The sequence below is a fragment of the Cornus florida genome, unplaced genomic scaffold, assembly GCF_030987335.1.
Source record: "Cornus florida cultivar Cherokee Brave unplaced genomic scaffold, ASM3098733v1 CherokeeBrave_3.0.0_Hap2_Chr01, whole genome shotgun sequence".
Classification (NCBI taxonomy): Eukaryota; Viridiplantae; Streptophyta; class Magnoliopsida; order Cornales; family Cornaceae; genus Cornus; species Cornus florida.
Window position 1 is genome coordinate 57,776,785 of NW_026775571.1, and position 25,941 is coordinate 57,802,725.

Consider the following 25,941-nt stretch of genomic DNA (forward strand, 5'->3'; position numbering starts at 1 on the left):
TGTCATACAAATGCAATACGTTGCATATGATTGAAGTTCTGTTAATGTACACTATGTCACTAAAGACCAAGAAGCTCCTCTAATTCAAGTTGATGTAAACTACACCAATGGAAACCAAGAAACTCCGCAAATCCAGTTAACATAAAGAATGACAATGTTCATTCTTTATGTTAATTAGGTGTTACTATTTTTTTGCCTTAGTACATGTGGGATTGAGATTTCTGGAATCTTTTGTATAGCAGGGGTTTACCCCTTGGTGCTTTTATTAATTAGAGGCTTAAGCCTTTTCTTTTCTTTAGTATGTGTAAGGAAGTTTTTCTCGTGAGTCACATGTAATACTCAATATTTTTAAATAAATTATTAAATGAGATTATTTATATTTTTGTATATTTAAATGTTATTTTGCATTGGATTATGTTTACTGGGTTGGAATTAATGTTACTGGGGTTATTTGGGCTTAGCCTGGGATTTTCTATTTGGACTTTGGTGGGCTCATGTGTAATTTAAACCTAAGTACCATATAGTATTAGTCCTAATATAACAATTATGGTATATACATATTGATAGAGAGAAGGAGAATAAGCGAGAAAGAGAGAGAGAGAGAGAGACAGATAAACAGTAGCGACTAAGACCCAAGACTGCCGATTCGAGGAAGGGAATCCGGAAAGGACTGTGATTTACATAGTGTTGCTCATAATTCCTAAGGAGTCTTTCTCTTCTTATCCCCTTTAAACTTATAAACTTTTCACCTTCTAAAATTGAAATCCATATGTAATTACACTGTTTAATTCATGAACTCCTTTTGATTATGAAATTGTGGACTTAACTTGAAAACGTTTTAGTAAATTTCTAAATTTATAAATTAAATTTGTGATTCATACTTTGATATTGCTTCGATTTGAACCCTAGTTACGTTTTTGGATACTTGTAATTTCATGTTTAAATTTGTTTAAACCCATTGTTCTTGCCTCAAACTTTCAAAACCAGTCTTAAATTGTTATGTTTTAGTATGAGAACGCGCAGCCTATAAAATAATTCACGCTTAGATGATTTCAGTCGACTGAAATTTCATGTTTCCTACATATGTGTTTTTTTTTTTCATAATTGGTACTCAAACATACATGCCTCTACCGAGGCTTGAACCCTCAATCTCTCTTTGAGAAGTAATGATCTGATATCAATAGGCCACTGACCTGTTAGTGTGTTTTGATCCCTGAAATTCGATAACTTTTAGAAATAGTGATGTTCTGTCATAGACTCGAACCCCTGGACCCTAGGTTCGACCTTAGAGTAGTTCACGTAAGGTATTGTGCTTCACCGAAATCATTAATGGGAATAGATAAAATAATTCCATGTTATATGCATTATAAATGATGCTTACCATATTTTGGATACCGATTGTGATGCGGGACCACAGTGGGCTGACTATCAACGTGGTCTTACAAGCACGATGATTTGTTAAGGCATGGTTGAGTTGTCTCGATACGTGGTATGATCTATTGGCATGGATGATTTTCCAAGGCATAGTTAAGTTGCCTATTAATTTATGTTTATAATTTCGTATCACATGTTATGGATATTGAGTTAAAGGTTTTGTTCTTTATTGGGTTAGTTTATTGGTTCTCTGTTTTTGCTGTAGTAGAAAGGACTTACTCTTGAGTTTAACCTATTGTTGTTATTTCAGATACACATTAGTTTCAGCCACAGGGTTGAGGATTATGTTCATTATAGATTTAGTCTTCATCATCCTTTCGTTTCCAGTTATCACAGAGCAGGGATTTGATATTACTCTTTAGATATTTTTATGGATTTTGGATTTGAATTTTGGGGTCCAAGTTTTACAGGATTCTCGAGTTGTAATAAATGAAGTTTAAGTATTTATGGATGTTTGAGCTTATTTAATAATAGTTATTTCTTCTGCCTTTAATTATTTCATTATTGCATCTTGTATTTTATGCTTGTTTCTTTATAGGTGTCTGATATCTCCTAATTTTTATATATAGGTCTGGTCAACTTATATGTAAAAATTATGGAGTGTCACAGCACATCCATATCCCACGCTGTTTTACCTGCTATATGTTAATCATATGGTCAAATTCTATTAATGATATCTATTTATCATTATTAATTATGATTTTGTATTGAAAGATTAAATTTCACTTCTCCAAATTTTATAAAAATTTGTATTTATCACTACTTATATCTCTATGATTATTAAAAGTGATTTGCAAAATAAAATTCTTGTTACCCTTCCAAATTTCAATAAATCATTTTAATCATGCTTTAAAAAAAAAAAAAAAAAAAAAAAAATTCTAGAAAAAAGATTGTTAATCATTATTATTATCTTTCTTATAACATATAACTACTCTGTTTAAATATATATATATATATATATTCTTAGTTGTGACATAAAAGAAGATATAAACAATAAGATGGTGTGAAGTGGTGGTGGTAGTGGGTGTAGGTGGGGCTGTGAAGTAATGGTGGTGGTGCTTATGAGAATATGTTAATTTTGAAAGATATTTTAGTCAATCAAGTCCATCAAAAAGAGTGATATTGGGTAAATTGATAATTTAATGTGCCATAGGGTAATAAGGTCATTTCACCATGTCAAATGCATCAAGGGTGTCTTTGTTAATATTTTAAAACTTGAGGGAGTTAGTGTCATTGTTAAGAAAACGTTCAATTTGTATATGACTGTCATTATGGCAAATCTCAAAGGCGTGTCACTGTAATTTACCCTTAAATATATATTTTCCTTTTTGAGGTATGAATGATATATTATGGCTACAAATAGAGTTTGGAATCTTGGATAAGGTAGATATTTATACTAGTTATCCATCTAAAAAACATATCCAATTTCATGTGATTTATCAAACCATATACTTAAGCCAAATAGAGAGCATAAAATTTTTCATAACCAACAAAATTCTTTTTTTGCAAGAACAACAATCAATTTATTATAAAAAAAACACCATCTTATTATAAAGAACACCAAGAGATAACATATGACATCTTATCACTCGATTAACATAGTTTCACAAAATATATAACCAACCCAAACTTTCAGACTTAAGACACAATAAAACATGAAAATTACTTGAAATCACAAATAAAGCTACAAGTTTGTGTTGACTTAACCACTTTCACCAAGCATTAAAGACAACGCAGAGCATCTATTATTATAACTCCAACGAATGCAAATGCAATTAAATTATTAATGATTAAAAATGAGGAAAAGATGGTTCATGATCATGGTCTAAATATTATTCTCACTTGTCGAGATATGCTCCAATTGCAGTAAGATATTTGTCAAACCTTTCATGAAATTCGATTATCTTGCCATTAGCATTGGACCGAAATTTAAAATTTTCTCCATCCTCCATGCCAAACGGTCCATATGTTCTTTTGTTGCTTTGAAATCCTAGCGATCGAATAATGACCATTTTATTAACTTGTCCATGGTACCCCCAAACTGAAAGTAAAAATTCATCCGAGTAGTCTAATTTGACCGGGTTAATTTCACTCAGACCCCCTGAGGTTAGGTTATATTTTACCTAGATGAGGATTTAGTTTTTAATTTGCACTCATATTTGAATTAGTGACTTAACATTTCACTTACACCTCAAATGTCAATTTTTTGTGGGGTCATAGTATTTTGAGTTGTTAAATGACTATATTGCCCTTTGACCTCATATTGACTATTGTTATGACTAAACTACCCTCAACACACCTTTCCTCTTCTTCCTCCTTTCAGAAAACCATCCCAATTTAACCCACACCGAGCTGTCACCGAGTTCTTTAACTCGTAAGGACTCCATCTTCGATGGCGACCGAAGAACGGCATCGTCGTGGAGGGATTTTGAGAGAGAGGGTTGGGAGGTGAATCGAAGAGATCAGGTGTTGGGTCTTGAGGTCGTCGTTGGTTGTGAGGCAAATTGGAGAGGGTTGGGAGGTCGACGGTTGAGAGGTTTTTGAGATCAGAGGGCAGATGAATTGGGGCCGATGAGGAAGCACAGTGATAAATTGGGGCCAATGAACTATCACCGCTCCATCACCGAGAAGAAGCACAGTGCCGGAAAGACCCATCCAGAATCTTCGCCGGAGAATTCATCGTTGCCACGATAAAGCAATTTCAGATCAGAATTTCAGAATCGCCTTGTCTTCACCGCTGATGCTGCGTCGCCGCAGAGTCTATCGCCATCGTGACTCGGCGGCCGGCGAAGAAGCAGAGAAACAATATGGATCACAATTTGCAGAGAGTTGTGCGAGTCTCTGTCACTGATCCTGACGCCACGAACTCCTCTTGAGATCAACGTCGGCTTAGTTGGTGGTTGAGAAGGTTAGGAGATCGGGTGTTGGTGTCGCTGCCACTTAAAGCGCTTGAGATCAAAGTCGGCTGAGTTGGTGTCGCTGCCTCATCATCGATTCAGCCAACCTAGTTGGCTACCCGGCTCTGTTTTGTATGTGTGTTATATCTATATACATATTTGTGTGTAATTTTCTGTGTATATCTATACATATATAAACTATTTCTTGTGTTGTTGATCTTGTGTGTATATCTATACATATATAAACTGATACAATTTGTCTGCAAATAGATTGTTAGTAAATGATTTTTAATTTTTTTTCTCAAAACAACTATATTAAAATTGTTACACTTGTTAGAACAGTAGAGAAAATGGGATAATAGAAAAATAGAGTAACTAAATAACAAGCACAGAACAAAGCTCAAGCAAAACAGTGATCAAAACAACTTGAAATAGCAGTGAGGTAAAGAACTGAGTGCCTTATTGGGTATAATTGCAGAGGTTGAAGAGAATGAAGGCTTGCATAAGTAGGATGAGGCAATGGTGGGTGTTTGTGTGTATGATGTCATTTGCTGAGTGTGAGATGTAAAGGGGTAGTTTTATCTTTTAGAATTATATATATTTTTGTATTAAATTATATTAAAAAAAAATTAAGGGTAAAAGAGTTAATTCACATATGTCAGAGTCCAAAAAGCAAATTAGGGTGTAAGTGAAAGTTAAAAACCAAATCTTCATCTCGGTGAAATATGACCTAGCCTCAGGGGTCTGAGTGAAATTAACACAATTTGACCTACATAAGTTATATTGGTAAATAAAAAGCGTAAGTATGCAATTCATTCATGTTTCTATAAATGAAAGCTTGAGTACTAATATTTTCAATAAAATAAAGGAAAATTTTGTTACTACTATAATATATTAAATGGAAAAGTATACTTGACCGTGGCTTTTATGCCCTTTTCGTTTTTTATTCTTCCTTTTTCTTTTTTTAATATCACGTTGCCTAGCTAGTTATCTTTCACAAAACATGGGAGGCAAGACAAAAAAAAAAAAAAAAAAAAAAAAAAATCCTAACTAATTTGTGCATGAATCGTAGATTTGAAAATCAAATTGCATATATATATATATATATATATATATATATTACCGTATTTTGTTGTCCGCCGTCACTACCATGATTTTTGCCCGATACTGGCTTTCCTTCAATTTCATTATAAACAATTTGGATTGAATCAATTAGCCATCCAGATTGTATATTTATTTGCCTACGGTATTGTAGATTTCATCATCCCACTGTTGTCCGCCAGTAGTTTCAAATGGACCAACACTAGTAGGTATTATAGTTTGGAATGGCTTAATGTATACTCCAATCGAATCCACAACATCACATTGCCTTCCAAAGAATCCAACAATCTTGCCAGAAGTTACCGGGTTCATAAAATGAGTTCCTTCTTCCGTACCATATGGTCCATATTGCCTTATATTACTTTGTAATGTAAGAGATCGATCTCACAACACAATCTGTATTGTTCTCTATGTGCCCTGATATTGAGACAAGGTACTCGAATGGATAGTTTAATTTGACCTGCAAGTAGTCATAAAACAAGGATAAACTTAGGCATCACAAGTAATCATAGAAAGAATAAAATGCCAGGGAACGGCACTGAAGATCAACAAAAATATTTGACTACGTAAAAAAATGGATATTACAAGTGTTAAAGCCCACGATCTTTTTTCTCTCAAACTTTCTATTTTGTCTTTCAATGTTTTCTCATACCACACTACAAAACCTTGTCACAATAGATGCTAGAATCTAGGTCCACGATTTGCAAAACAAAATTGGAATGAAACAAATTAGCATCACAAATTTACAGGTTTGTATATTAAAATATGTATATATATTTGTGTACTTCGTAATGCGGATTGTGGAGTTCTAAGATACACATATATCTTTTTATGTGGACGAAGTCAAGATTTCATTTTAAGAGGGACACATTGTACTTCATTAAAATAAAAAATAAAAAATAAACTAACATGACAAATATTGTATCGAATCAATCTAAACAAAATAATAATAATAATAAAATAAAATTTATTGCAAAATAATATACTATTCAAATAGTAGGATAAGGAAAATAAATACTTAAAATTATAAGAACCAAAGTATTGATTTGTAATATTTTCACATTCACTATAATTACATGTGTCCTCCTCCATATTTGAAAGTTTCGTCTGTTGTAGGTTGGGTAACTACCCAATTTTTTTTTTGAAACTTAGATAGCCTCACTAAAATAAAAAAGGGATGGAGTTAGGAATCTATTTCAAGGGAGCCTCGGTAAAATGGTATAGTCAGACCTATATATATATATATTTATTTATTTATTTATATTGAGACACTGATTTGTCTAACTAGGCAGCTTCCAAAAAAAGCATTAGAGGCATGACAAAAATAGAATCAAATAAACTTGTGCATGAGTTGCGAAGGTGAAAATCAAATTGCACATATATATATTACTGTGTTTTGTTGTCCGCTGTCATGACCACGCTTTTTTTCGTTAACTGGGTTTCCTTCACCATCATCATAGATAACATTGATGGTTCTAACCTCAGAGGCGGAGTGTATAATTATTTCTCTTACTGTGTTGTAGGTTCTATCATCCCAAGGTTCCCCTCCTGAACCACCATGTGGCCCGAAAGTAACTTTCTGCTTATTCGCCATGAAGTCCTTAAAGCTCTGTTGGAAAAATAAACCAAATACATGAACTAACTAAAATGTTGAATACATGAACCAACTCATGTGTGGAATACATGCACTATCTCATTGGGAGATGAAACAATTGTGTTAAACTTAGTGATTTATTTATTGTCTTGTAATTTGTGTCTTTCTAGAGTCATGTATTGGTGCCTATAAATACATGTTCTTAAGTTCTTTTGTAAGCAAGAAGTGAGAAAGAAATATATCAATATTTGAGAGTCTTATAAAAGTTGTGTGTGTTCTCCCTCTTCATATTGAGTGCCCTCTTACAAATTGGTATCAGAGCAACTTATAAACTGATATCAAAGCCACAATGATTCAATGAATCTGAAAGTATGAAAGGTGGAGTGATTCTGAAGCTTGAAGCAAAATAATATCTGGCTCGTGAAAAATTAATTCAAAGAAGATTCAAGAAGGAGGTGATTTTGGCACCGAAAAATGAATGAAAAATTAGTTCTCTCAAATTATGCATACTGGAGCAATATCATTTCTGTTTTATCTTAAAGCATGTGATTTATGGCGCGGTGTCATAAAAAATCCAAAAAGTTGTCAGCAAAACAAAGTTCCGAAAAAGAAAGAAGAAGTGGTACTCAAGATATTGAAGAATGCAATTCACGAAGAAGTTTGGAAACATGTTGAAAATTTGAATTCTCCAAGTCAGGTATGGCAAAAGCTTGAATTTATGTCTTCATCTAATTATAAATTCAAATCAATATCCACTGAACATTGGTTCCCAAATTATGATGAAGATGGATTTTTTGAAGAAATAAGTTGGGAAGATGAAAATGAAGAAAATTTTGATGAGATGGAAGAAAAAAAAGATTTTGAAAAGGTGGAATGTACGAATATAGAATTTGATGAAAAAAGCAAAGAGATGCAAGATGAGAAAATGGTGACAGTGGAGTTTAAAAAAGAAGGAAGAGAAGAAGTTGATGTTGATGAAGAAAAAATATTCAAAGATGAAAATGAGAAAGAAGAAAAATTAGACATTGAAGACACTAAAGTTGTCACGAAAGAAGAAATCATAGGAGTTGAATTTGGTGAAGAAATTGGAATATCAAATATTGGTGAAGAAAACAAATGGTTTGAAATTCCGCATGAAGCAATGTATTCAATTTTGGAAGCATAATCCATGAAGAAATGAGCATGGACCATCTAGAAAATCACAAAAGCATTCTTTTAAGCATAATATTTTGACAATCTCTAAATCTATAGCATTAATACACATAGACATGCATCAATAACTTAAGAAATAAAGGCAAGCACATGAACATCTATTCTAGCATACATAGACATATAGATAGAATGAAATGTTCAATTGGAAGCATTAAACCACATAAATCATTGAATAAACAAGATCTATATATATCAAAATGTCAAACATTAATTACAACACTAATCCCTCAATAATACACAAGATTAAGATATAGAAAGCATGCTTGGGGCTAACTCTAGCCCTAAGAGGATGTCTAGCCACTCATGGTGATGTTGCTCCAACCCTCAAGGACTAACTCCATAGAAGAGATTTGCTCCTTGGTTGATGAAGAGTCTCCAATGGTGTCTCTAGCCTCCTCCTCCTCTAAGCTTTTTCTCCAATAGATTAAACCCTAGAATAGCTTATATGCTTAAAAAGTGCATCATATTCCTTTTATAGGTAGGTCAAATGGCACACAAAATAAGCTAGGGTCGTGCAAAGAATATTCTCTAATGATTGGATAGAGGACGGATTGCATAAGCTGGAAATTTAAGTTTTTCGCACTGGAGGAAGTTCGATCGATCGAACCTTGGATTTGGATCGATCGAACTGGCTGAGATCCATCAAACTTAGGCTGGATCGATCCAACTGGTTGAGCTTTTTGGGAAAAGACAAATCCGAGATATTTTGAGAAATATTTTTGGGAAAAGGACAAAAGTGATTAGTGGGTGGTACAGTTGTGGATAGGATCAATCATTTAAATAAGGACAAAAGTGTTCGATTGATCGAAGGGTGGTATTGGATCGATCAAACTTTTGGACTTTATGCTTTTGGGCCAAGGCTTGGATCTATCTTGAAATGCTGAGATCGATCATTGTTCGATCGATCGAACCTTGAAGTTGGATCGATCGAACTTTGCTGCTATCCACCTTTGGCTTCATTTTGCTTTCTTCTTTCTCCACTTTACTCCTTTCTTTGCTTAATCCCATAATTGCTTCAATTAAGCTCTTATTTGGCTGAGTTAGCTTATTTTCGAGATAAGTGCCTGAAAATGGAAATAATGCGAAATCAATCTAAAACGGTAAAGTAAGATAGATAAAAGTACTAGAATGCCTAAGCTTAAGGGGTTTAAATACGCACTTTTCAGCGCTCTTCACACCCCCAAACTTTAATATTACTAATCCCTAGCAATGAACTCAAAAGTAAAGGAATGAAATGAACAACTATACAACTATGAGCTAGAAAACAATAAATGGATAACGCCACTTTCGTAGGGAACACGATTGCACTTAGCATATGCAACAAGCCTTTTAAACTCCTAGGTTACCCCTAGTGGACGAGTGAAGTCTCGTGAGGGTTTCTAGAAATGGTACCCACAAACATTAAGTTCATTCTTTCAAAAGAGGTACGAATATTGCAAACAAGCATTGGGAGAAAACTACCTTAAGTATGCAATGTTTCAAACATTTCCAAGCAATCTCCCAAAATTTCAACATCAAGCAAACAAATATGGTCCTCCACACATCAAGACAATGATCATACAAATCAAAACAACTCTATAATTCTTTTAAGTGGACCGACATCAAATGTGTTGTTATCTGAGCCAACTAAAGAATTAATCACATCTTTACCCTCAAACTAGCACACAAATCTAGTACCGATCATCAAGACAAAAAGTGGACATTTTATTAAAACTTTATTGTTCTAGGTGCACTTATTCTTTTCACTCGAAATTTTTTTTTTTTTTTTTTTTATAGGATCAAAGATGGAAATATGGTGCAATGTATTGATCTCTTAAGCTTTCTAGTGATTCATGAGGTCAAGCGTTAGGTCAATGACTCCCAAACCAGATGGCTTTAGGGCATTAGGTGTTAAAACACCCCTACGAACTTACAAACTCAAATCAACTAGGCTACAAATCAAGATAACATCCATCTAATCATTTGACACTTCTCACCTTTTGGGAGAAGTCCTCATTTTTTATTACTTTTGCAACTTTTTTTTTAATTCAATTATTAACCTAGAGTTTGAGCTCTCCACCTTTCGACGCGAGAAGTTTAGTGCTTGATGAGGCTAGAATCCCGGCTACTTAGTGAAAAGGGGTTGTTATCTACCTTTATCAAGAATGAAATCTTTCAATGCACTACTAGCTCAATTGGGATATAACCAATTCAATAATCAACAAAGCATGTACTCCACAAATGAATATTAATGTGCGCCGGTGCTAGTGTAAAATCCTAGAATGAATCTCAAAGCAATCACAAAATCAAGAGGATGTGGACCACAAGTACAAGCAAGATATCAATCTTTCAAAAAATTTACTCCTAAATGGCTTCCATATGGCATACAAGGAGTATTGGACTCTCAAGTCAAGCAATTTTTAAATTTTAGGCAATATAGTCCTTAAAAGATCAAAATCATAGCTAGATATGGACCAATCATAAAAATATCCCTAAATTACACAAGTCATGCTCAAAATTTTGAATTTAAAACTACACTGTAAAACACCATTCCCCCCAAACTTAAATGGTACAATGTCCTCAATGTGCAAGAGAATAAAGGAAAGAGTATACCAGTGCAACTAAGGCATAGAATGATTGGGACTGAAGTATCCGAAGTGGGTGGCATGGCCCCCCCAAACTTAGGATGAACTGTGGTCCTAAAAATTGGCACTTGGATAAACTTATCAGATAACAACATGGGATAATTAGTGCACAGCCAAATACAAATAATGCATAGACACATAATCAAATAATCAAGTAATACCTAATTCAATTAAACATATAAATAATTAGTTAAATAATCAATTAAATAACTAAAAATACAATTAAAACAAATAAATAAATACCAAGACTATCCTTTTAAAAGTAGAGGTATTACACTCTCGAAACTTGAGAAATTCGATCAACAAAATCGTTCTGTCCACTACTATAAACCAGATCTGGAATGAACGCAACAACCGGGTTTTCAAGAATCAAAGAAGTTCTCAATCAAGGGTTTTGAATCAAACAATGAACATGGTGAAACAGCGACTGATTTCCATGCGGATTAAAGACTCTGCAGTGGCTCGGAGAATCATCCTTGACTGGGATTTACCCGAGTCCATCATCGGGCCACTGCCGGAGCCGGATTGAAGGTCTGAGACTTGGCCTCTTGCTTGGAATCACCGGATGCATATGATTGACTGAGACAATGTTAGGCTAAAGTTTACTTTAGCATATATTTGTCTTAGGGCAACTGTTGGATTGGGCTTGGCTTTGGGCCTGCCTTTTCTGGGATAGAGTGGGCTCTATGTAGCTTATCTGTTTTTGTTTCGGCTTTGCCTTGTATATCTCTTCTTTTCAATTCAATACAACTAACTTACATTCCGAAAAAAAAAAAAAAAACCATGAGTGCACAGGTCGGTTTGGCCTTTTAATAATATTTTACAATGTGAACAATATAGTAATTGAATAATGTTGCTAACACATAATGACATGACATATCAAGTGTTTTATAATGAGAAAATGTGATTTCTCGAGCTTGTTAATACACTATAATAATTGAACAACGCCGATAAAAGATAATGACATATTAGTTTTGTTTGGTGTGAATGATCCAGCCAAGTTTTAACAATTCGGCTCGTGTTGGACTTTGTTATAGTATATATATTTATTAAAATAATAAAATCGCACAAAAAAACTCCTTCACAAGAAAATGATTTCTTTTTCTGATATTACAGGTTGGTAATGTTAGGATGTAAGTCACATAAAGTGAGAGCGAAAGTGTAAGCGAAATCGAAAACGAGAACGCGAGAACGACATAATTTAATCATAAACAGGGATAATTTGAGCGAAAGTGTGAGAGCAGGAGCACGTTCGGAGCGTTAGATCACCTATTAAGAAGGATTGTGTGATTTAGGGTTGGATTTGTTAGACTAAAACTATTTAGTATTTTAATAGTATCTTTATATAGCTGTATATCTTCAACCAATGACATAATATCATTTAAATAAAATAACAGCATCATTTATATGCATGTTTTTGTAAGATCCTATTAACCACCTCTTTTTAATTTTAATTTTAATTTATTTATTTAATTTTGTTCTCTGATAAGCCTCTCCCTTAGCGTAATTAGTTTAATTTCATGTCATTAGCTTAATTGTAGTGTAGTGATACTATAGTTGTTAGATGAGAGGATAATCCATGCTAGTTGTTTGATGTTCCATACTTTTGAACGCAAGTAGCATATGTCTCTAACCTTGTGGTGTATTTGGCTTGTGAGCTTAATGAAAGGATTAATGACTTGCTAGATATGTTGTGCTTTTCACATGCTATTTAGACAATATATACTTAATTGCTAGATATATTGTGCTTTTTCACGTGTTGGTTAGACAATGTATTCTTAATTGGTCACCCTTGCTAATTGAATCAACCAATCACCCACACATACACCATTATTGCAACACACATTACCCTCATTAGTCACTAGTTGGAAGTGTAGAAAAGCATTGCTTGGTGGCAAACTCTAAACTCCAAGATTTCTCTCTCTCTTACTTACTCTTTGTTACATTCAATTACTTAGTTTAATTTAGTTGCTCTCTAGTTTAATTAACTAACCAACCATTTGTTTGATCACTCGACCTACTAACCCTAATTGTGATTCCACAATCAAGTACGACTCCAATCCCTTGGGACGATCCCTACTCACTCTTGCTACTTTAGTAGTAGTGTTAGTAGTGGTTTTTATAAATTTAAAACTCTTGGCCCTCGCCTAAAATTCACACTCTTAAGCTCATGGTAGGACGACAACCATCAATCTCTATCAATGGTGAATTTAATAGGTACTTTAAAAGTGTCAAGGGGTTGAGACAAGGTGACCCTTTGTCACCTTTTCTCTTTGTGATTTTCATACAGGTCTTCTCACCCATCATCAACAAGGTCACCATTGACATATCATTCAAGTTTCACTGGAGATGCAAGCAATTGAGGATAACCTACCTTATCTTCGCTGATGATCTTTTGGTCTTTTCACATGCCAGCATTCCATTAATTAAAATAATCAAGGATGCTATTGAGACATCCTCTTCCCTTTCTGGCCTTCTCATCAACCACAACAAGAGTCAAGTTTTCATCACTGGAGTCAGTGAACAGTTGGAAGCCAATATTTTATCTATTCTTGAATTTAAAAAAGGGGAGCTACTCGTGAGATATCTTAGAGTCCCATTGGTCACCTCCATGCTGAGAGCTTCGGATTGTAGGACTTTTATTGATAAAATCACCTCCAGAATCTCATACTGGACCAGCAAAGATCTCTCATTTGCTGGTAGGATGCAACTTATTAGAGTTGTACTGTTCTCCACTCAGCTTTACTGGAGCTCAAAGTTCATCCTACCAATGAGTATCATTCATGAAATGAACTGCATCTTTAGATCATTCCTTTGGACTGGTCCTATTATCAAGAAAATAGGGTCAAAGGTAGCATGGGATACCTGTTGCCTCCTTAGAAGAGCTGGCGGTCTTAGTATCCCCAACTTAGCCTCATGGAACGAAGTGGCAATCATGAAACATTTCTGGCATATCATCAATTCTAAGCAGATGCTTTGGGTCCAATGGGTTAACACTTTCTTACTTAAGGGGAGAAATATCTGGGATGTGAAAATCCCTGGGCAGTGCTCTTGGAACTGGAGAAGACTCCTCAACCTAAGAGCATCAATTAAGCCTCTTGTTAAACTTCAATTGGGTAATGGAAGGAATACTTTTTTTTTATTGGTTTGACAACTGGTGCAGCCTAAGGCCCTTGCATCAACTTCTCACTCCATAGTAAATCATTGACTCAAGCTTTGACAGCAAAACAAAGTTAAGCTCCTTCATGGCTACCTCTATATAGTCATTTCCATCTGTCATCACCAACATACTCCCCCAACATACTCACTACACCATTACCATCTCCATGTCCACAAAGTCAAGATAAAGTTATATGGCTCCCTTCTTCCACTAGGGTGTTCTCAGTTGCTCAAACAATGAAGTTCAACAATCGGCATCTGCCAAGCCTACCATGGACTCACCTGGTTTGGACTAAACAATCAATCCCGAAGCACTTTTTCATCCTTTGGGTTGCTATAAAACAAAAATTACCAACCTTGAATAGAAAGTGTAATGCTTACCTCAATCACACTTTATGTGTCTTTTGTAATAACCAATTGGAGTCCCACAATCACCTGTTTTTCAAGTATGATTATACAAAGCCCTTGTAGTCTTTTATACAATCACGGTGTGGGTTCCATATTCATCCTTCCTCTTGGATGGATCTAATTTCCTGGGCATCCTATCACTGGAGATGCAATTCGGGTTTTTACAGTAACTCAATTTCAAAATTGGCTCTAGCATCACTGGTTTACAGTATTTGGATTGAGCGTAATCGGAGAATTTTTAAGAAAAAATCACTCACCCAAAATTCGTTGCTTCACCAAACGCTGGAGACAATCAGATTGAAACTCATGTCTACAACCATCTCCAACTCTGTGAATGTCGGACGCATCACAGATGAATGGGAGCTTCCACCCTCAGCTATCAGACCACTGGCCAAGCCTCCTGATCAACAGCTTTGAGGAGAGCATCCTCTCCATAGACATTGCTTTGTGTTGTGTCAATGTAACTCTTGCTGGGTTATTTGCTCTTGTGCTTTAGGCTGTCTCGTGGGCTAACTTGTATGGTCTCATGCTTTTGTAATTTGGTTAGCCTGGGCTAACTTATATTGTATATGTTATTATTTATAAAATTGATTTTACCTTTCAAAAAAAAAAAAAAAAAACTTTCAACGACTGGTCCAATGTCGCTGTCTCGAGACTTCTTCGGCTACTGGAAGAAATGGATCGGTCCAAATTCTAGTGGACTGGTCCAACTTTGGCAGAAAGTTTGGGAATGGTAATTTCATCAAGTTGAACTGGTCCAACTTTTTTGGACTAATACAACATCCTTGGGAACTGCTGAAATTTATTTCATTTACCGTTTTAGACTCTCCGAAAATCCTAGAATGGGTCAAGTTGGTTTCTTTTGAGAGGGACTATTTATATAAACCTGAATTATATTTTAGGGTTGAGAGTGTTTCAATTAATTGAATTTGAATTGTGCCTACACAAGAGAGTGCAAATGAGAGAAATTGAGAGGAAAATCCTTCATTGTAATCCATCTTTTTCATAGCGAATTTTGTTCATTGCGCTCTATGGACGTAGCCCTAGTTTTTGGGTGAACCACGTATATCTTGAGTGTGTGATTGTCTATATTTCTTTGTGTGTTTTACTCCTCGAGCATCATTATTAAAAAATTGGATGGAAGGGAGAGAATAAGGAATGGATGAGACATCCCTAAAGAAGAGACTGTGTATTTTCTTCTTTTTATTCATTTGGATAAAAGAGAAGAGAATATGCTCATAATTTACTATGTTCATTAAGATAGAAGGAAATCGAAAATTTTAATTATTAGTTTTCATTATATCCAATAATATTTATAATAATGTAATTTACAGAGGATAATACTGTAATTTAAAACTTGTATAATTTAGGATAATATTTAATTTAAAACTTCTATAATAATACATTTATCTTCCCTCGGCTATTTTTGGGAGGATGAAAATTTGTAAAGGATGAGGGATAGGTCATCCTTCCTAATCTCCTTTCTTTCCTTATATCATCTCTACTAAATAAAGGAAATTCGTTCATTCCTTCCTATTTTCTCTCCAAACCTCTTCCTACCTTCCTACTGGACACAACATAAGGATTTCCGCCACAACAACTATTATCAGAGCATCCGATTGTTTTATAACATGTTGAATCTAGTACAGTGGTTAATAATAGTGGTGTGCAAGAAAGTCTTAAGCCATCAAAAACTGGTGCACATTCCTCCTGCAACAAAACTTGGGCGGTAAGAGAATTCTTTCATCTGCTACAAAAAAACTCCTTTAATTTGTAGTTTAGTGCAGAAGCAGTAAGCTAACCAATCAATTACAAAAAAATAATGTTCTGTTATGATGCAGAAGCACTTAACTGAAAACACAAAAATAAGAAACACACACATACACAATCACACTTTTGATTATCATAAACAAAGTTTAGCTTAAGGCTTTATTAGGTGCATCATCTCAATTTGTATCAATAGCATAAACACAAATAGGAAGAGATACATCAGGTGATTTAAATATAACAGGGATTATTTAAACACAAAGTGACAATTCCCAAGTGAAGATGATGCTAATAAGTCCACGAGGCCTTACTTAAACATGCTGAATTTTTAAAATACCTAAGAAGATGCAAATAAGCTACCCAACTTGTTAACATAACGACCAACACCATGGTGAGTCGCGGATCCACGATTTCTCGTTAGGGTGGGCTAATATTAAACATAAATTTAATAACAAAATTTCTTAAGCAAAAAAAAAAAAAAAAAAAAATTATAACATAATATAGATAAATATTTAAATATTTAAATTCAAATATTACAAAATATTTATCTAAGTTGTGCTCGACAAGTCTTTAAAGACTCGAATTCGTCAATAAAGACTCCAAGTCAATTTTCCAAACAAACTCCCGTTCAAGATTATTTAACATAATAAAATTAAAGAATGAGCTAGATAAAAAATACCAAAATCAAAATATATCAACCAATACCATGCTAAGACCGCCGTAGACTGTAGTTTCTACTTTTTAACATTCTATCACTACTTGTGTAGTTTCTACTTTTTAACATTCTATCACAGTATCACTGCTTGTTTGCTTTTTCCAAATTAACATAAGCGCTGTTGTTTAATTCTATTTTAGATTTTTTAGTTTGCAAAACAAGTAATTTTAAATTTTTAAGTAATTTACCTAAATCAAAATATATCAACCAATTAATCAAACCCTATATTAAGTAATTTTGTTAAGAAAAAATCTGGAATAAAATATAAAATATATTGAATAATTGAATAAATGACTTACCTTGAATATCAATTGATCCAATTTGTTGTACACTTGTGCTTTATACTTCCAATTTGTTGGCCTTCAGCAATTTTTGCAAAGGGAGATCCAATTAGAAATTGTGTGATTCAATTTATTTTGTTGACCTAAATTAAGTTTGCAAAACAAGTAATTTTAAATTTTTAAATAATTTACCTAAATCAAAATATATCAACCAATTAACCAAATCCTATATTAAGTAATTTTGTTAAGAAAAAATATAGAATAAAAAATATATATTGAATAATTGAAAGAAATGAATTATGACTTATCTTGAATATCAATTGATCGTGCACTTGTGCTATTTACTTCGAGTCTAAAGTGATGAAAGCAGTTTTAATTTGTTGGGTGGGACGGTGGGGGGACTGAAAAGAAAAGCTTGAAAATCTGAAATGATTTTGCCCTAAAATCTAAAGGAGTCGTGGGAGGCTGAAAAGCCTGCAATGATTTGAAATAAATTTTTATTTTTATTTTTATTTTTTTGTGGTGCCCATTGGTGGAGTTATTTGGGTTGGGCCTTTATTTTAGTATGGTGACTTAGTTAACTTGGGCTTCCTTGGGTTTTTGGGGGTGGGTTAATACTTTTTTTTTTTTTTTTTTTGAACTGGGCTAATGTATTAGTATGGTAAAATTTTTTTTTGGGGTGGGCTGGGCTGTACAGCCCACCCTTGCCAACCCCTGTGTCCGCCCTTGATGGTGACTCCAATGCCTTTGACTTCGTTGTTAATTCCTCCATCCCTTCATCATATTTCTTCTTTTGTGTCTCCATCTCTTCATCATATTTCTCTTTTAGTGTCTCCATCTCTTCATCATATTTTTTCTTGAGTGTCTCTATTTTTTCTTGAACTGTCATGGAGAAATCCATAAATTTTGTTGTAACATGCAAATTCATATGAAATAAATGCATATAATGGCACAATAACATTTTTTTTCTTCGTTTATTTCTTTAGATAGATCTCTCATTTTTCCCACATTAGTCAAATCAACCCGGCCTTGAACAATAATAAGATAAAAAGAAATTTCAAGAATGAAAATTTTAATAGCATGATATATTTAAAATTCAAGAAAAGACGCATTTAAATTAACATATTTTATTCTAAAATATAAACAAGAAAGTGTATAAATCTATTAAATAATATATCCCGACAACAGGCACAATTATCATCCAAATAATAGGAAAAGGTAATGAAACAAATTTTGTAAAGACTTCTCAAAAAATAAGTAAATTCTATAACGGAATAAAAACAAAATTTAGAGCTTCAAACTCGCAAATTCAATATCTAGGGGGCATATTTGTTAATTAGGAGAACATTTTTTCAGGAGGGCAACTTCCTGTATGGTCCTTAGCTGCCTCCTCTAGGCTGTATAATTTTTTTTTTTTTTTAGGAGAACATTTTTTCAGAGGTGGCAAAGTTTGACACGACCCGTCGAAAACAACACGATTTAAGTGGGTTTGGATTGACCTTACATGAATTTAGGTCGTAAACGGGTCGACTAACCCTTCTAATTAATTGTCATATTTAGGTTGAAATGTTCAATTCGTATAACCGTTTTAATTATACGTGTCATAAACAAATTTCTATTTAAATTCTAACTCATAACTTAATTTGACAGATGATGTGCTGAGAAGAAAATGACTTATATGTTTCCAAGCACAAAAATTGCCAATTATTAGTGTTCCGTGGTGAATACCATCAGAGGTACTTATGGCAGTTCCCTTCTCGTAATGCTTTGGGCTGCAAGGAAATTCTTTTACCCAGTCAAAGTGCGCTTATATTTCATAGATTAGTGTAGGAGCATTCGATATTTCAAAATTTCACAAATTTAAAGAAAAACAAAATTATTACTTTAGTAACTTAAACAAGAAGTCCTCCTACAAATTAACAAGTGACAATTAAAAGTATTAGTATATAATTTTAGTTAAGGACTACATAAGAATGGACTTGAATTTTGTTTCACAAGATTTATTCTTTCCAGAGTATTGTTGAAATGGTCTAAATCAAAATTTTCTATAATTTTCAAAGACACATGTAGAGGATGTTTCTTGAATAGTTCTACAGTTACTTTAATGTCAAAAGGCCTTCACAAGATAGTCTTTTCCTACAAACCAATTTAAATCCCTTCTTACTCAACAAAGATTCGGAATTAACTTCTAGAAATTTCTGGCACATGTAAAACCACCATGACCTTACTAGACATAAATTTCAAAATCACCTTCTCTAGATGAATACAAAATACTTAGCATCAAACATCAAGACGTAATTTTTGGAAAACAATTTTTTCGCAAAAAGTAACAAATATATTAATAACATTTATATTTTAAAATAAACAAATAAAAATATTAATAAATATAATGTTTTATTTACTTCCAAATTTACAAAAATTTCACCCTATACCTTATTTTGTCTAAAAAAAATTCTACACTAACTCTAAATGAATGGATCATCATCATCTTCATATATAAAACTTGTCTCTACACGTGAATTAAATTTGAAATTTGTTGAACAGTTTGTAAATAGATATTTTTCTTTACCCCTTTAACTCCCTTGTTAGTTTCTCCATCTCTTCATCATGTTTCGTCTTGAGTGTCTCCATCTCTTCATCATGTTACTCCTTGAGTGCCCTTAACAATATTTTTTCCTTTTCAGCAGAGTCTTCAAGAACAGCTACAGATGCCTTTGTACCTAACGAAGGAGTACCTTCGGAGAAAGATCAGTCAAGACATAATTTTGCATTACATATATAGCGTTAGAAAGCAATTAATCCAATACTGTAGTACTTTAATATTGCACATATGTGAATCTTTAATTAACTAATATACAAGCATTCTTCTAGTAAGAATTTTTATTATGTGCCCATCAACATTTGAGTCTTGAATATATTCTAAGAGCTCTTCACTGTAGGAAATTCAAAACTATAAAATAACTATAATAAATAACCATCATGGAGGAATCCATATATTTTGTTGTCACATGCAAATTCATGTCTTGGGAGCAGGAAAAAATGGAGTACCTCTGCCCACTAATGAAATAAAAGCATATAATGGCAAAATGACAATTTTTTTCTTCATTTATTTGTTTAGATAGATCTCTAGTTTTTCCCACATTAGTCAAATCAACGTGGCCTTGAATAACAATAAGATAAAAAAGAAATTTCAAGAACGAAAATTTTAATAGCATGATGTATTCGAAATTCAAGAAAATATGCATTTAAATGAACATATTTTATTCTAAAATATAAACAAGAAAGTGTATAAATCTATTAAATAATATATCCAACAACTGGCACAATTATAATCAAAATAATAGGAAGAGGCAATGAAACAAATTTTGTAACGACTTATCAAAAATTAAATAATTTCTATAACGGAATAAAAACAAAATTTAGAACTTAAATCTCGCAAATTCAATATCTAGGGGGGCATATTTGTTAATTAGGAGAACATTTTTTTCGGGAGGGCAAGTTCTCTTATGGTCCTTAGCTGCCTCCGTCCCTAGTAGTAGTAGGCTGTATAATTTTTTTATTTATTATTTTTTAGTTAAAAGATAAGCTTTTATACGAGAAAGAATATCCAGAGGGTTCCGAGAAAAAAAACTAACAAAGAAGTAACAAGAAGCAGAGCAACAAGGCTGCACCAAAATAACACCCAAACTGTAAAACATACAGCAACCACCAGCTTTGGAGAACAGATTTTGGAGGTCATTGTATGTTGCGGCATGACTAAGATCAGGTTGACAAAGTTTGACTAAGATCAGAGTGACAAAGTTTGACACAATCTGCTAACACGACACGAGTTAAGTAAATTTGGATTGACGTTAAATGGGTTTGGGTCGTAAACAATTCAACACGATTAACCCATTTAGTTAATCGCGTCGTATTGGGTTGGGAAATTCAACTTGTATAACTCATTTATACCCTTTTAACTATACATATCATAAATAAATTTCTATTAAAATTCCAACTCATGATTTAATTTGACGGATGATGTGCTGAGAAGAAAATGACTTGTATAGTTCCAAGCACAAAAATTGCCAATTATTAGTGTTCCAAAGTGAGTACTATCAGAGGTACTCAGGAAATTCTTTTACCTAGTCAAAGTGCTTATATTTCATAGATGAGTGTAGGAGCATTCGATCTTTCGAAAAAAAAAAAAAAAGTCATTAATTTGAAAAATTTAGTGCCCAAAATAATCCTCACTTAGTTCTTGGGATTTGGCAAGGCTACCTTAGTTGAACACTTCCACACTTCAAAATAAAGGTCCTGTTGATATTTCTAAATGGTTTTCTTAAAAATTTTGATTCCACACACTTCAAATTTATAATCCTTATTCATAGAAGTTTTAGAAATTAAATCTGAATTTTTAGTAGTCTTTGAGGGAATGAGTAATTAACATGCCATAATCGATCTACTATGCTACACATCAATGTACTCATTAATGTAAGTGGAAGATGTTTCATTGAATAGTTCTACAGTTACTTTAATGTCAAAAGGCCTTCACAATATAGTCTTTTCCTACAAACCAATTTAAATCCCTTCTTACTCAAAAAAAAAAAAAAAAAAAAATCAAATCGGAATGAACTTCTAGAAATTTTTGGCACATTTAAAACCACCAAGACCTTACTAGACATAAATTTCAAAATCACCTTCCCTAGATGAATACAAAATTATTATCATCAAACATCACAATTGCTGACATAATTTTTGGAAAACTATTTTTTCGCAAAAAGTAACAAATATATTAATAACATTTAAAATAAACAAATACAAATATTAATAAATATAATGTTTCATTCACTTCCAAATTTCGACAAAAATATCACCCGACACCTTATTTTGTCTAAAAAAATTCTCTAGCATTATAGAGAGAAGGGACATAAAAGTTGATTTAGAGAGACGGTAAGATCTAAGTTGGATAGGTCACGTCTTTGTAAGTGAAAATTAAATCCACAATAAATTATGCTTTTCTCCTTACAAAATTTTCTTTTGAATTATTATTAAGGTATAACGTCACAAAACATGGAAATTCCTACTAACATCTATTTCTTTCTAATTATCGTGTGCCATTATACTACACCACACATGCCCAATGACAAACATGATAACTTTTCCTTTATGCAACCTAGTATAGAACAACTTACCAATTTCACAACCACCGACGTGCTGTGGATCTCTCCCCTTAATTTCATCCAACTTTGTTGTTAGTATCTGTAACTCCATTGTCAGTGCATTTACATTTGCTTGAAGCCGTGCAATCTTATCATCTGGTTTGGCAATGGCACGATGATCGGAAGGGACTTTCAAAAAGGTTTTCTGATCTATTAATGCATCTCTAGCCCCTGTTTTCATTACCCTTGCATCATTATTATAATCGAGTCAACCAACTATGGAGGATTCTCAAATGATCATGTTACATATTAATCACACTTCACATGTCCAACAATGAATAAGGTAAATTTTTCCTATCAAAACGGAGCACAAAACAACTTACCAATTTTGTAGTCAGGAATATGTTGGGCACGTCTCCCCTTAAATTCATCAAATTTTGTTGTTATTGCCATTAAATCAGCTATCAGTGTATCTACCTCTACTTCAAGTATTATAATCTCTTCATCTAGTTTAGCAATGGCAGGATCATCTCTCGCGGTGCTTGAAAATGCCTCCTAATCAGTTGATGCATTTCTAGTCCCTACTTCCATTACCCCTGCATCATTTTTATTATCAAGTCTACCAGCCAAGCATTTCCAAATCATAATGTTACAAATTAAGCACACTTTACATGTCCAATAATAAGTATGGTAATTCTAATACAATCCAGTACTAAACAACTTACCAACTTGGTAGTCACTAATAGGTTGTGCACGTCTCTTTTGAAGTCCATTCAATTTTTCTGTTAGTGTCTCTAACTTTGCGATCAATGCATCTATGTCTGCTTGAAGCTTTACAATCTCTTCTTGTATCAAGGAAGTGTCTCTCTCTAGTAAAGGAAGAATCTGACGAGTGACCAGAAGCTAAAGGATTATATTAATATAATGGGCCACTATTAAATGATTTTCAAATTCACAACAAGCATATATATATATATATGTACATATATTTGTCTAAAATCGGATAGCCCATCGATTGGATAGGTTTACTCAATATACAAATCATCGTTAATAAGACGTCATATATATCCTGTTAATATTAAATAGTATATAGGTTGAGTAGTTTTTGTAAATGATTTTACATATTTGGCATACTTGTGTTAATTTATTGTTTCTGCCAACAATGTATTTAAATGAAAAATGAAAGACAAGTCGAAGAAGTGTTCAACAATTTAATGCAAGAAGGAAACGTAGAACCAAATATTTTTTATGATTGGAATTTGGGAAAAAGAAAAGGAAATCAAATGTCACAAAATCTAATTACTTTTTGATTAGATTTTTAAAATCATATCTATTAGTATCATAAATTCCATTTTAAAACCATCGAAATCATGTGTTCTAAACACAAACGGTAGAGTTCAAACACCAAAACTAGAGTATAAAAACTCATACAATGTCAAATGGTAAGCTGTCTAGGTCTCATCAATTAACTAAAAATTATGGCGTACCTCATTAAACACGCAACGAATATGAGCAACATATACGTAGTGGTCATCCTCACAATAATAAGTTGATTCTGCCAGCTCTCTTCTTTCCTCACAAATATCACAGTAGTATTCAGAGTCATCGTCGGAGTCATAATCATCATCATCATCATGGTCTTTGATGCGAGAATGAGTGAGGGTGAGTGGATGTCCGTGATTGCTATGTTTAAATGTATGTGGTAATGTCGGAACACAGAACAAGTCGAGATTGAAATCGCATGGCACACAACGAAAGTAAGGGAAACTGGGGTTAAGTCCGGAGCAAACCGCACGAACGCTGCACTGAATATCTTTTTTCCGGTAGGTAATGAGGTTAATATCTTTGTTAGGCTTGTTGAAGAAAGCAAGAGGGTGGGGGTGAAGGTTGAATTTGACAGTGGACCTCAGCGAAGCACATATAATATCTATTGCAAAGTTGCAACCAAAGGCACACTCGTATTTGAAGCCGCTAACAGAACATCGACATGCCTGGCATTCATATTTGTCTACAAAATCGCTGAGCACGAGAGGATGTGGTGGATGAAAGGGGTGCTTGATCTCTCGTGGCAATTCAGCACACGACTTGTGCAGGAAAATTCGGCATTCAAGACAAACATAGATTGTATCCTCGATCGTTATGTCACAGGCAGAACACGAAAAACTAAAAGTCCCATTGGTATCACAGGGAAGCAAAACATGGGGATGGGTGAACTGTGATACTTGAACAACCTCCCGTTTGGGCATCAGAGAAGCGCACCTTACGTCCAGTTCAAATGAATCAAATGGTTTACGCTCATGGCATTCATAGGAGAAGCGACAGTTACGTTGACTGCACGCATTGCAAACATGATAAAATGGATTATCAAAATAGTCTGAAAACCTGAGACTGAGACTATGATGAGGGTGAAAGTGATGTTTGAAATTCAGTGGTAGTTGGGTGCATGATGTATCCAAGATAGCCCGGCATTCTAAACAAACATAGATCGTGCCCCTTTTAATGGGTAAATGGCACACAGAGCACAGAAAATCAACATCCTTGTTCTTCCTACAACAAGGAATCAAGCGATGCGGGTGAGTGATCTGTTTCTCCTCCTCCTTGTGACCAGAACTTGAGTGGTAGTGGTAGTCGGTGGTGATTGGCATCAGCGTAGCGCAATTAACGTCGATGTCAAATTCACAAGCGGAACAGTGATAAAAGAAGCCTTCACATTTCTTCCGGCAGGCATTGCAGTAAGAATATTCACGACTATGGTCATATTGTTCGGAAGAATCTGAGTCGTCGGATACTTCAGAATCATATGATCCGTAAGGTGATTGAGCAAGAAGAGTGAGGGGATGTTCCTTGTGGAAGGGGTGTTGAATCTCTCGCGGCAATTCACCACATGATTTGCAGATGTAATAATGGCATCGATTGCAGCCATAGAAATAACTCAAGTTGCTCTTCTGGCACCCTTCGCATTTGATAGTCTCTCCGTCTATTAGTTGTTTCTGATCGTGGGGGGTCAAGCGATGCTTGTGGCTGAAGTGTTTATTCCCCATCTCTCTGTAATCCAAAGAAAAAGAAAATTTGTTTGAGGTCAAGTCCCAAAGTGATGATGAGGGTGAAAGCCAATAGTCACGTAAATAATATCACCCAATCACTTTTATCTTTTATCATTATTATTATTATAATTTTCTTAAAAGCTCGTGTATAGATTTCACAATATATGCAATATGCAAGTCAAGAATAAGATTCTAAAGCGAGACCTCATGAATTAGGATCCAATTTAAATAGGTCGGACATACTATTTTGTTATTCTAGATATTGAAAAAGTTTACAATACGTGGTGTCACAGGGCTAAATTACACCACGAATTTTTGCCTCTGTGATGGCACTTGGGGCCACCAAGTCTCAGCCAACACAACAACACAATACACACAGTATAAAATATAAAGAAGGCACACATAGTTTACAGGGACAAGCCCCAACCTTTGCTCATATTAAACATATTACAAAGGAACATGAGTTCGTACAAGGAACAACCAAGGCTCACACCCTCTTCTCTGTTCCCTCTACAAAGCCCACCTTAGCATTATATAGGCCACTCTCAAAACCGCCCATAACTG

At 34.0% G+C, this 25,941-nt stretch overlaps 1 protein-coding gene across 2 annotated transcripts; it reads right to left on the reverse strand.

The window, feature by feature from the left end:
• Positions 1–19,567: 19,567 nt before the first annotated feature.
• On the reverse strand, positions 19,568–25,646 carry LOC132297976 (uncharacterized). Of its 2 annotated transcripts, none has more exons than XM_059794950.1 (5): positions 23,821–25,646; positions 23,059–23,218; positions 22,811–22,929; positions 22,367–22,564; positions 19,568–19,927 (listed from the first exon to the last, which is right to left on the reverse strand). In XM_059794950.1, the coding sequence occupies exons 1-3, from the start codon at positions 25,372–25,374 to the stop codon at positions 22,889–22,891; spliced, it is 1,755 nt and encodes a 584-aa protein (XP_059650933.1). In that variant the 5' UTR covers positions 25,375–25,646; the 3' UTR covers positions 19,568–19,927; positions 22,367–22,564; positions 22,811–22,888. The 2 variants fall into 2 exon arrangements, with proteins under 2 accessions (XP_059650933.1, XP_059650932.1); XM_059794949.1 differs by having other exon boundaries at positions 22,717–22,929.
• Between the last annotated feature and the right edge of the window lie 295 nt (positions 25,647–25,941).

Coding starts and splice junctions, on each gene's coding strand:
- LOC132297976 (XM_059794950.1), bottom strand. CDS start 25,374: ATGGGGAATAAACACTTCAGCCACAAGCATCGCTTGACCCCCCACGAT. Junction 23,219..23,820: donor TTCGTTGCGTGTTTAATGAG/GTACGCCATAAT, acceptor GTCACTCGTCAG/ATTCTTCCTTTACTAGAGAG. Junction 22,930..23,058: donor TATTAGTGACTACCAAGTTG/GTAAGTTGTTTA, acceptor AAAATGATGCAG/GGGTAATGGAAGTAGGGACT.